Source organism: Carcharhinus amblyrhynchos, chromosome 9 (genome assembly GCF_965287045.1).
Source record: "Carcharhinus amblyrhynchos chromosome 9, sCarAmb.v2.hapA, whole genome shotgun sequence".
Classification (NCBI taxonomy): domain Eukaryota; kingdom Metazoa; phylum Chordata; class Chondrichthyes; order Carcharhiniformes; family Carcharhinidae; genus Carcharhinus; species Carcharhinus amblyrhynchos.
The window spans coordinates 13,640,461-13,652,195 of NC_137332.1; the positions used below are offsets into that span (position 1 = coordinate 13,640,461).

Genomic DNA, 11,735 nt, shown 5'->3' on the forward strand with positions numbered 1-11,735 from the left:
TGTGCAGATACATGGATTTGGCCAGTGTCTGTGGGAGTTTGCGCATTCTCCCTGTGGTTGCGTGGGTTTCCTCCGGGTGCTCCGGTTTCCTCCCACACCTCAAAGATGTGCTCTTAGGCTGATTGGTGTACCAAATTGACCCTACACTATTCTCCCCTGAATCTGGCTACAGTAGGGGTACCATTCGCATAGACATGGGGCTTTAAAATGGCAGCGCGGGCTCATTGGGCCAAAGGGCCTGTTTCCCGTGCCGGGTTGTTCTTTGTACCTTCATACCAGCACATATTGCCCACCTCACCTCCATGGCCTTTGTAGCCCCCATCCCAAATTAGTTCCAACTCATGTCCCCACCTTTTCTTTTTCCCCTCCATTTCAACTCACCCAATATTCACAAAAATGCTCATCAAATGTTTATTTCCAATTTCACTATATTTAAAAATAACACTATTATTGATAACATTTAAATCCTTCCTAGGACTTAAACTCTTATTTTTAAAAATTCCTTCATGTATTTAACCCCTTTAAGAACAAAAAACTCTTCAAGTACCTAGTCGCTTATGAAAATACATATTTATATTCCTTGCCCCACATCAAACAAAGCTGATCTGTTATTAACTACATGAAGCTATCAATCAAATGGTGAACTTACTAGCTATCCCTACTGTGATAATGATAGGTTGTGAAAACAGTCAGGTAGCACTAATGCTTTATCGTTTCCCCAAAATTTAAAGAGCTTGAGATTTAAATGATTTGACAGCATGGCAATTTCACGGAGCTTATCCACTGTTTACGTACATTCATAATCCCAATAACTGACATCTTTCCAAGGGGTTTCTTATCTCACCAAATGGGCACCTTTCCTCTCCCATACTTTAATGCTTCAAAATGGACCATACCTCTCCAAATAACCCCAGTATCTTTAGAACCTTTCCTTGAATAGAATGGCCCACTGGTTACTTTAGAAGTAGCAACTGCCTGTTGCCACGAAGCAAACTCAGTCCATTATAAGTTTCTCTGTAACTTGCTGGGATTTAGCACTCTTAATAGTCTTCTTACCAGGAGCAAGAGGACATGGATAAGAGATCGGTACCAATTTGCTTGTTATCAAAGACATGGAAGTAGTTTGAGCAGATGAATGCATTTAAGGGCATTGCCAGGGAGGAAGGATCAGGTTAGATCCAATGGAGCGAGAGCAAGCTCAAGCGAAGCATCACAATCAAAATCACAGAATTATTAAAGGAAGGAAGCCATTTCTCCTATTGTGTCTGCATCAGCTCTCCAAACCAGCTTAGTGCCATTCTCCCGCCCTTCCCCTGTGCCCCTACATGTTGCCTCTATTCAAATAATCATCCAAAACCCTCTTGAATGCCTTGATTGAACCTGCCTCCACCACACTCCCAGGTAGCACATTCCAGACCCCATACAAGTTTCTTCTCATATCACATTTGCTTCTTTTGCAAATCACCTTAAATTTGTGCCCTCTCGTTCTTGATCCTTTTATGAGCAGGAACAGTTATAAGAACATAAGAACATAAGAAATAGGAGCAGGAGTAGGCCATCTAGCCCTTCGAGCCTGCCCCGCCATTCAATAAGATCACGGCTGATCTGAAGTGGATCAGTTCCACTTTCCCGCTTTCTCCCCATAACCCTTAATTCCCCTGTCTATCAGAAACCTATCTACCCGTGACTTAAATATATTCAGTGAGGTAGCCTCCAACACTTCAATGGGCAGAGAATTCAGAGATTCACCACCCTTTGAGTGAAGAAGTCCCTCCTCAACTCTGATCTAAACTGCACCCCCCCCCCCCCCCCCCTTATTTTGAGACTGTGCCCTCTAGTTCTGCCATCCTTTCTAAGCGGGAAGAATCTCCACCTCTACCCTATCTAGCCCCTTCATTATCTTATATTTCTATCTTATAGTTTCTCCCTGTCTACTCTGTCCAGCTCTCTCATGATTTTGAACATCTCTATCAAATCTCCTCTCCAAGGAGAAGAGTCCCAACCTCTCCAATCTATCCTTATAACTGAAGTTATTCATCTTTAAAACTATTCTTGTAAACCTCTTCTGTACTCTCTCTAATGCTTTCACATTCTTCCTAATAGTGTGAGCTCCTAGAACAGTACACAATATTCCAGTCGTATAAGTTCAGCATTACTTCCTTGCTCTTGTACTCTAAGCACCTATTAATAAAGCCCACAATACTATAGGCTTTATTACTTATTTTCTCACCTGTCCTGCCACCTTTACTAAGCTATGCACCTATACACCCATCACCAGCATCCCATTAAGAATTTTGCCTCTTATTTTCTACTGTCTCTCCATGTTCTTCCTAGCAAAATGCATTACCTCACACTTCTCCACATTGAACTTCATCTTCCACCTATCTACCCACCAACTTGTCTATGTCCTGGTGTCCATAAATACCAGTACAGGGCAACTGAGTCAAATTGCCTGTCTCTGCACTGCATATGCCATTTAAACTATGTAGACACACACCTAACTAGCAAGAATCTTAGGATTCTGTATTTACTCAGGTTTGAACCAAGAAAGATATAACTTGTTAACAGTGAAAATACATTGGGCCTTAGGACTCGGGAGCAGGAGTAGGCCATTTAGTCCGTTGAGCCTGCTCCGCTATTCAATAAGATCATGGCAGATCTAGCTGTGGTCTTGACTCCACTTTCCAGTCTGCTCCGTGTAACACAGCTTTGTACCTGCAGAACTTTTAGGTGAATACTTACCATACATTCTTATCCAGGCCTTCAATCCTTTTTGCATTCTTGTGCCTGAATGAAGTCATCTACAAATTGAAGGAAACAAGTACTTAATTCACTTTAAGTAATGCACAGACCTTTATAAAATTCTGTTTCGCTCAGTCAACTAAAATGTCAGATAAAGTCCCAACATGCATATTAAAACTTTGCAGGAGCATCTTGTTCCAAAAAGCAGAACTTCCATTGGGTAAAACGAGCAAACATTTTGAATGTCAAATTGCAGCAATGCTTGTAAAACTGCTCACTATTTTTAATAATCACTTCCCCCTTCCCCCACTGGTGAATGCCTATATACAATGCTTATATTCACCACAAAAAGCATCACTTCACAGCTTGGTATGGCTCCTGCTCTGTCCAAGGCTGCAAAAAACTACAAAAGGTCGTGAATGTAGCCCAATCCATCACACCATTGACTCTGTCCGCACTTCCAGCTGCATCGGAGAAGCAGCCAGCATAATCAAGGATCCCACGCACCCCAGACATTCTCTAGCCTAATCCTGTTTTTTCCCCATAACTTTTGATCCCATTCGCCCCAAGTGCTATACCTGGCTGACTCTTGAATACATTCAATCTTTTGGCATCAACTATTTCCTGAATTCTACAGGCTCACCACGCTTTGGGTAAAGAAATGTCTTCTCATCTCCATCCTAAATGGTCTACCCTGAATCCTCAGACTGTGACCCGTGGTTCTGGATTCCCCCGCCATCAGGGCCATCCTCCCTGCATCTACCCTGTCTAGTCCTGTTAGAATTTTATAAGTCTCTATGCAATTCCCACCCCTCCAAATTGGTCTGAACTCCAGTGAAAACAATCCTAACCTGGTCAATCTCTCCTCATACATCAGTCCCGCCATCCCCGGAATCAGCCTGGTAAACCTTCGCTGCACTCCCTCGGAAGCAGGAACATCCTTCCTCAGAAAAGGAGACCAAAACTGCACCCAATACCCTAGGTGTGGCCTCACCAAGGTAATTGCAATGACACGTCGCTGCTCGAAACCTCTCTTAGCGAAGGCCAACATACCATTTGCCACTTCATAAGGAGGCAAACTGCAGCCAGTCTGCAACAAGGAGCAAAAGGTCCCTTTAAATTCTGCTGTGGAACAACCAACTGCTTACCATGGAGGTGGAAAACTGTTGTATGCATGAAGAACGAAGAAGTTTCTGTGTGGTTTTGATATATTTCAGCCAACAAACAAGCTGCATGCCTGCAATATGAAACATAAAAAAAACTTCAGGAAAGTAAAATGTGGGCTTGAAAGTAGTTTGGGAAGCCCTGTAGATTTGAAGGGAGGTTATAGTAATGCAAATTCAAATCTTATTTCTTTGTTTTCAATGCAAACTCCAACATTTTCAAAAATATGCTATATTCTGACTGGACAAAACATATAATTTTCATAAAATCCCCACAGTGCAGAAGGAGACCATTCGGCCCATCAAGTCTGCACCGACCACAATCCCACCCAGGCCCTACCCCCATTACCCCATGCATTTGCCCAAGGCTAGTTCCCTTGACACTAAAGGACAATTTGGCCAGTCCACCTAACCTGCGCATCTTTGGACTGTGAGAGGAAACCGGAGTAGCCGGAGGAAACCCACACAGATACTGGGAGAAGGGCAGACTTCACACAAACAGTGACCCAAGACCAGAATTGAACCCAGGTCCCTGGCTCTGTGAGTTTGCAGTGCTAACCACTGTGCCACCGAGCCTCTTATCATGGATGCTGACTCATCTTCTATCTCTTTCAAGCTATTGTATTCCTTTTTCTTATTTTACAAAAGCAGAACACATTGATATTGTTGGTGTTCCCATGTTACTTGATAAAGTGCTACAGTGCAGACTGGCTGACAAGGTCAAAACATATCACAACAACAATTTACTGGATTTCTACAGTTCTACAAAATTGGATATTTTGCTCCAATGTAGGAATGTAATCAGACAAAACAAAATGATACTGAACCCAGTAAGGGGATATTAGATGACTATAAAGCTTAAATGTGAAGGTTTCTGGGGCAATTATAAGAGGGAGAGTTGGAGGCTATTAGGAGGGTTTCATAAGATCACTGCTTAGACAGCACAGTGACCACTTTGTAACACCACATTCTGCACCCTCTTCTTTCCTTCTCTCAGGGGTGGCACAGTGGTTCACACTGCTGCCTCACAGCACCAGGGTCCCAGGTTCAATTCCAGCCTCAGGCTACTGTCTGTGCTGGGGGCAGCACGTTCTCCCTGTGTCTGCGTGGGTTTCCTCCCGGTGCTCTGGTTTCCTCCCACAGTTCAAAGATGTTCAGGCTGGATTGATTGGCCATGCTAAATTGACCCTAGTGTCACCGGGGGCTAGCAGGGTAAATATGTGGGGTCATGGGAATTGTGGAATGGGTGGGATTGTGGTTGGTGCCGATTCAATGGGCCGAATGGCTTCCTTCTGTAGTGTAGGGATTCTATGTACAATATGCTTCGTCTGTATAGCGTGCAAGAAAGAATACTTTCCACTGTATCCCAATACATGTGATAATAATAAATCAAATAAGATAGAATAGGCTTAGTAGGGCAAAGAAAGCTACCAATGAAAAAAGGCTAGAGCTGGAGAATGCAGAGCCTAAAACAATGCAATATTTTTAATTAGTTACAGCAGGAGGGGGACGAAATGACTACCGCCAGCTGGTAACTCGAGACTTTAAAGATCATCGGCAGCAGAGCAAGAGGAGAGTTAGGATTTTTATCCCAGTGTAGAGAGCTGTTAGGATCTATAATGTACCCCGTCCCACCGACCTCCCAAAAACAGGAGCAAGAGAACTCATGATAGATTAGAGGAAGCAAAAGACAGAAGGTTGACAGAACAGAAAGCTGCACACACTGGGTGCAAATGGCTTCTTTTCCAGATACAATCTTGCGGTGCAGTGACAGTTCGGGATTACCTGGGCGGCTCAGGGACAATTCTGGAGAAGCACTCACCTGGGAGGTCAGGTTCTGTAGGTTAGCAGCGACACACAGGTAGAATAACAAGCAGAAATGGCTCCGGGAAAGGGCAGGATCGCGTTTCCAGCTGCCTTCTACGACAGTGCTACCGAGAGCACTGTACAGCACAAGCTGCCTGTCCCAGTGAGAGCCGGGACAACAAACACTCAACTTTATCGCTTCATTTTCACTAGAGCAGGTTTATGAAGAATGCATTGCGCCTTCCTACCCGGACCACAGGCCGACCCTTTGACTGTGAACTGAGCAGCTGGTTCCGCCCCGGACACTGTCACAGCTCCCTGTAAACAGCCAGTCCTCCAGCAGCATCCACACAGACTCCCAGCACCCACACTGACACCCACACTGACTCCCAGCACCCACACAGACTCCCAGCACCCACACAGACTCCCAGCACCCACACAGACTCCCAGCACCCACACTGACACCCAGCACCCACACTGACACCCAGCACCCACACTGACACCCACACCCACACAGGCTCCCAGCACCCACACTGACACCCAGCACCCACACTGACACCCAACGCCCACACTGACACCCACACAGACTCCCAGCACCCACACTGACTCCCAGCACCCACACTGACTCCCAGCACCCACACTGACTCCCAGCACCCACACTGACACCCAGCACCCACACTGACACCCAGCACCCACACTGACACCCAGCACCCACACTGACACCCACACCCACACAGGCTCCCAGCACCCACACTGACACCCAGCACCCACACTGACACCCAACGCCCACACTGACACCCACACAGACTCCCAGCACCCACACTGACTCCCAGCACCCACACTGACTCCCAGCGCCCACACTGACTCCCAGCGCCCACACTGACACCCAACGCCCACACTGACACCCACACAGACTCCCAGCACCCACACTGACACCCACACAGACTCCCAACACCCACACTGACTCCCAACACCCACACTGACACCCACACAGACTCCCAACACCCACACAGACTCCCAGCACCCACACTGACACCCACACTGACTCCCAGCACCCACACTGACTCCCACACAGACTCCCAGCACCCACACTGACTCCCAGCACCCACACTGACACCCACACAGACTCCCAACACCCACACTGACACCCACACAGGCTCCCAGCACCCACACTGACACCCACACAGACTCCCAGCACCCACACTGACTCCCAGCACCCACACTGACTCCCAGCACCCACACTGACTCCCAGCACCCACACTGACTCCCACACAGACTCCCAACACCCACACTGACACCCACACAGGCTCCCAGCACCCACACTGACACCCACACAGACTCCCAGCACCCACACTGACACGCACACAGACTCCCAGCACCCACACTGACACCCACACAGACTCCCAGCACCCACACTGACACCCACACTGACTCCCAGCACCCACACTGACACCCACACTGACCCCCAGCACCCACACTGACACCCACACAGACTCCCAACACCCACACTGACACCCACACTGACCCCCAGCACCCACACTGACACCCACACAGACTCCCAGCACCCACACTGACACCCACACAGACTCCCAACACCCACACAGACTCCCAGCACCCACACTGACACCCACACTGACCCCCAGCACCCACACTGACACGCACACAGACTCCCAGCACCCACACTGACACCCACACAGACTCCCAACACCCACACTGACACCCACACAGACTCCCAGCACCCACACTGACACCCACACAGACTCCCAGCACCCACACTGACACCCACACAGACTCCCAGCACCCACACTGACACCCACACAGACTCCCAACACCCACACTGACTCTCAACACCCACACTGACGCCCACACTGACACCCTGCACCCACACTGACACCCTGCACCCACACTGACACCCACACCGACCCCCAGCACCCACACTGATACCCACACCGACCCCCAGCACCCACACTGATACCCACACTGACCCCCAGCACCCACACTGATACCCACACTGACCCCTAGCACCCACACTGATACCCAGCACACACACTGACACCCCAGCACCCACACTGACACCCCAGCACCCACACTGACCCCTAGCATCTACACTGACCCCCAGCACCCACACTGACCCCTAGCACACACACTGACCCCCCAGCACCCACACTGACTCCTAGCACCCACACTGACCCCCAGCACACACACTGACTCCCTGTTTCAGACTGACACCCAGCACCCACAGTGACTCCCAGCACCCAAACTGACTACTAGCACCCAAACTCATACCCTGTTCCAGACTGACCCCCAGGTGATGCATTTGGTAGATTGAACCAGGGCAGGGCTTACTCAGTTAATGATAGGACCCTGGGGAGAGTTATAGGACAAAGAGATCTAGGGGTATTTGTTCATAGCTCCTTGAATGTGGAGTCACAGGTGGACAGAGTGGTGAAGAAGGCATTCAGCATGCTTGGTTTCATTGGTCAGGACATTGAATACAGGAGTTGGGACGTCTTGTTGAAGTTGTACAAGACATTGGTAAGGCCATAGTTGGAATACTGTGTGCAATTCTGGTCACCCTATTATAGAAAGGATATTATTAAACTAGAAAGAGTGCAGAAAAGATTTACCAGGATGCTACCCGGACTTGAGTTATAAGGAGAGACTGGATAAACTGGGACTTTTTTCTCTGGAGCGTAGGAGAGTGAGGGGTGATCTTATAGAGGCCTATAAAATAATGAGGGGCATAGATCAGCTAGATAGTCAAAATCTTTTCCCAAAGGGAGGGGAGTCTAAAATGGGAGAGCATAGGTTTAAGGTGAGAAGGGAGAGATTCAAAAGTGTCCGGAGGAGCAATTTTTCACACAGAGGGTGGTGAGTATCTGGGACAAGCTGCCAGAGGCAGTAGTAGAGGCGGGTACAATTTTGTCCTTTTAAAAGCATTTAGACAGTTACATGGATAAGATGTGCTTAAAAGAAATATGTGACAAATGCATGCAATTGAGCTTAGTTTAGGGATTTATAACAAAAAGGCAGCATGGACAAGTTGGGCCGAAGGGCCTATTTCCATACTGTAAACCTCTAGGACTCTAATTGTCTAATGATAATATCACTAGGCTATTGCCTCTGCTGTGAAGGTGTAAAAAGTAACACCACCTTGGTGTTGCCTTCTTCTACCTTAAGTAGTGAAATGTAGTCTCTCTTCATCTGTTCTTCCTCTTAATGGGCGATCTTAGCGGTTCATCACATGGATTTAACCGCAAGGCAAGCCAGTAAGATTGGGCGAGAGTTGGAAAATGTTATTTGTGCCGGGTTTTTCAAGTCTCGCGATGTTACTGGCCCCATTTTGCAGCAAAATCGGCATCGCACCCTGGCACTGCTGACCGGGGGGTAGGGCCTGAGGAAAGGGGTGGGTCCTGAAGGGGGTGGGCTTATGATGGGGGCTGGCTGGTGATAGCAGGCGGGGCCATGATGGAGAGGTGGGGGAAGCTCCATACTGGGTGAAGGGAAGGGGAGTACACTGCATCAGGGGTAGGAGTTGTGGTCAGGGGTCTGGCGGCAATCAGCTGGGATGCAGCGTATGGGGTGGAGGTGGTAATCAGCTGGACCCATGATCGGGGGGGGGGGGGGCAACGATTACGGGAGGTGGCCGATTGGGGGGGTGACAATCAGCCAGTTTGTTGATCGGGGTGGGGGGGGGGTGATGTCCAGTGGGACAATCGGAGGGGGGGGGAAGGGTGGCGCAATGCCTGGAGAGTGGGGGGAGGGGGATGTGACAGATCTCCCCATGCACTGTGTGCACACTGTACACAATGCAATCTGGAGATTGGGGTGCCCGCGCAATGGTGTCCCTAAAGCTCAGCAGCCAGCTCCCCACTGTGAATAGGCTCCACCCCCTCCCCCTGCTGGCGAGAATCTTTTTTTTCAAAGTGCCCTATGATTGCACCTGGAATCTCACCCAAAAAATTAGTCGAATTCTGTCCTGTTTTCACACTTGTTCAGCGCTTCAAATTTAAAAAAAATTAATCCCCCGCCCCCCAAAGGATGTTTTGGATCTCACTTTATCACGCAATTCCTCCTGACCTGGTCACCCATTAGGGGACACTACCAGCAATGCTCAAAACATTGTTGGAGTATCCAGGTCCCTCCCCCACATCACAATACCAATTCATGGAGAGGGTGAGTTTTAATACTGGCGTAGGATTGAAAGGTAAACTCCTGACCTGGCAAGTGACATGTAACCTCACACCTTAAAGCAAATAGCAATGAGGGAATTAGAGCCCAGGCTGTTATTAGGGAGTCTAAAAAAACCTCCTTAATGATCCATCATTCTGTCTTCATTCACCCCCATCAACCTAATATCTGGTAGAACATATGAAAAATTATTCCATTCAAAAGACCATAAGACATGGGAGCAGAATTAGGCCACTCAGCCCATCAAGCCTGCCCTGCCATTCAATCATGGCTGATATTTTCTCATCCCCATCCTCCTGCCTTTTCCCCATAACCCTGATTCCCTTATTAATCAAGAACCCATCTATCTCTGTCTTAAAGACACTCAATGACCTGGCCTCCATAGCCTTCTGTGGCAAAGAGTTCCACAGACTCACTATTCACTTCATTCATTACTCAACGAACCCAAAAACGATTGGGACAAGCATCCTTCTGTAAGGTGTCTAACAAACTACAAGGGGGTCAAAAAATGGGATTTAAACACATAGGATACAGGCTACCATATTTCAACAACTTAAATTCAATCCATGGTCATTTTTTCAACCAAACAATGCAATGGAGCTGTGACCTCATGCCAGAAAGATTTACATTTTCAAACCCAAATAAGGTGCTACATTAATCACAGCTAATGTTTATTGAGTCACAGCAACAGTCATGAGCATGTCAAAGGCATTTCCTTAAAGTGGTTCCAGTGCTAAGACTTTGTGTGTGTGTATATATATATATACACACACACACATTATATCCTTTTAGTCTATGAGTGGTTCAGTTTTAAAATAACCCAGATGACAAGCTTTATTCATAAACTCAATAAAGATTAGGTTTGTTTTTCACAAAAAGAACAGCTGAAAGCTGTTTAGGTGACCGTGACAAAGTTATTAACTAAAAAAAAGACAGAGACAAGGATTGAAAACAGACTAAGATAAAAAAAATGCTTAAAGCTGAGATTTCAGAGCTGTCCCTGTGAACTATCATTGTGCTCCTTTGCTTGCTTTCCTGCCTTCAGAAGTGAAGGGGTTGAAACTTGTGATTCTACCCAACAGCTGTGATGGCTTCTGTGATTGAAGAGTTGGAGTTTTCCTTTGTAGGCGCTCTCAACAAGTAGAACAGGCTCTGGGAGTGAACGAAGGTTTTATCGTATCGCTGGGGATTGCTCTCATTCAGTGCGGCAGTCCAGTAGCTTTTTCTGGAAACCTTCCTCAGCCTCTCGCTGTTCAACTGACAGTCAACTTCCACACACATAAGAATGGCCCCAAACAGGATCTTGGATTCATGTCATACTATTTGTAATCCTCATGACTTGCCTGGGCTTGCAAAATCTCATTAAGTGTCCTGATTGGAGATAATACACACCTCTTTAACCTGAGTTTAACACTCTCTCCACTCACATTGTCTGCATCTGTAAAGACTTGATTACCTGTTAAGACTCGCATTCCAACCATTCTCTTGTAATTGAGTTTGTGTCGACATATAGGCCCTGTTTGCAAAACAAATCCTGCATTCACCTGATGAAGGGGAGGCGCTCCGAAAGCTCATGCTACCAGATAAACCTGTTGGACTTTAACCTGGTGTTGTGAGACTACTTACTGCGCCCACCCCAATCCAACACCGGCTGTTCAGAGGCAGTTTATGTTTCAAGGTGCCTCTCTCATGATGTTTGAGATGGTTCTGCAGATGAAGGGGTTATTTACAACCAGACTTTAGACAGTTCTAAACTTGCTGTAATAAACTGTCAAACCATGCTTCTGAATTAGATCTTGGGTTAGCCTGGAGGCCAGTAGTCCTGTTTATTGC

At 47.3% G+C, this 11,735-nt stretch overlaps 1 protein-coding gene across 2 annotated transcripts in view; it reads right to left on the reverse strand.

Moving 5' to 3' along the window:
• LOC145347596 (kynurenine--oxoglutarate transaminase 3-like) overlaps positions 1-5,978 on the reverse strand; it is a 57,892-nt gene extending 51,914 nt beyond the window's left edge. Inside the window, exons 1-3 of one of the 2 annotated variants that reach the window (XM_080195186.1) lie at positions 5,728-5,978; positions 3,891-3,979; positions 2,743-2,801 (exon numbers count right to left, since the gene is read on the reverse strand). In XM_080195186.1, coding sequence (XP_080051312.1) covers positions 2,743-2,801; positions 3,891-3,977 — 146 coding nt within the window. In that variant the 5' untranslated portion in view covers positions 3,978-3,979; positions 5,728-5,978. The remainder of the gene's footprint in view (positions 1-2,742; positions 2,802-3,890; positions 3,980-5,727) is intronic. The other variant, XM_080195187.1, reaches the window with a different exon arrangement.
• Positions 5,979-11,735: the final 5,757 nt, after the last annotated feature.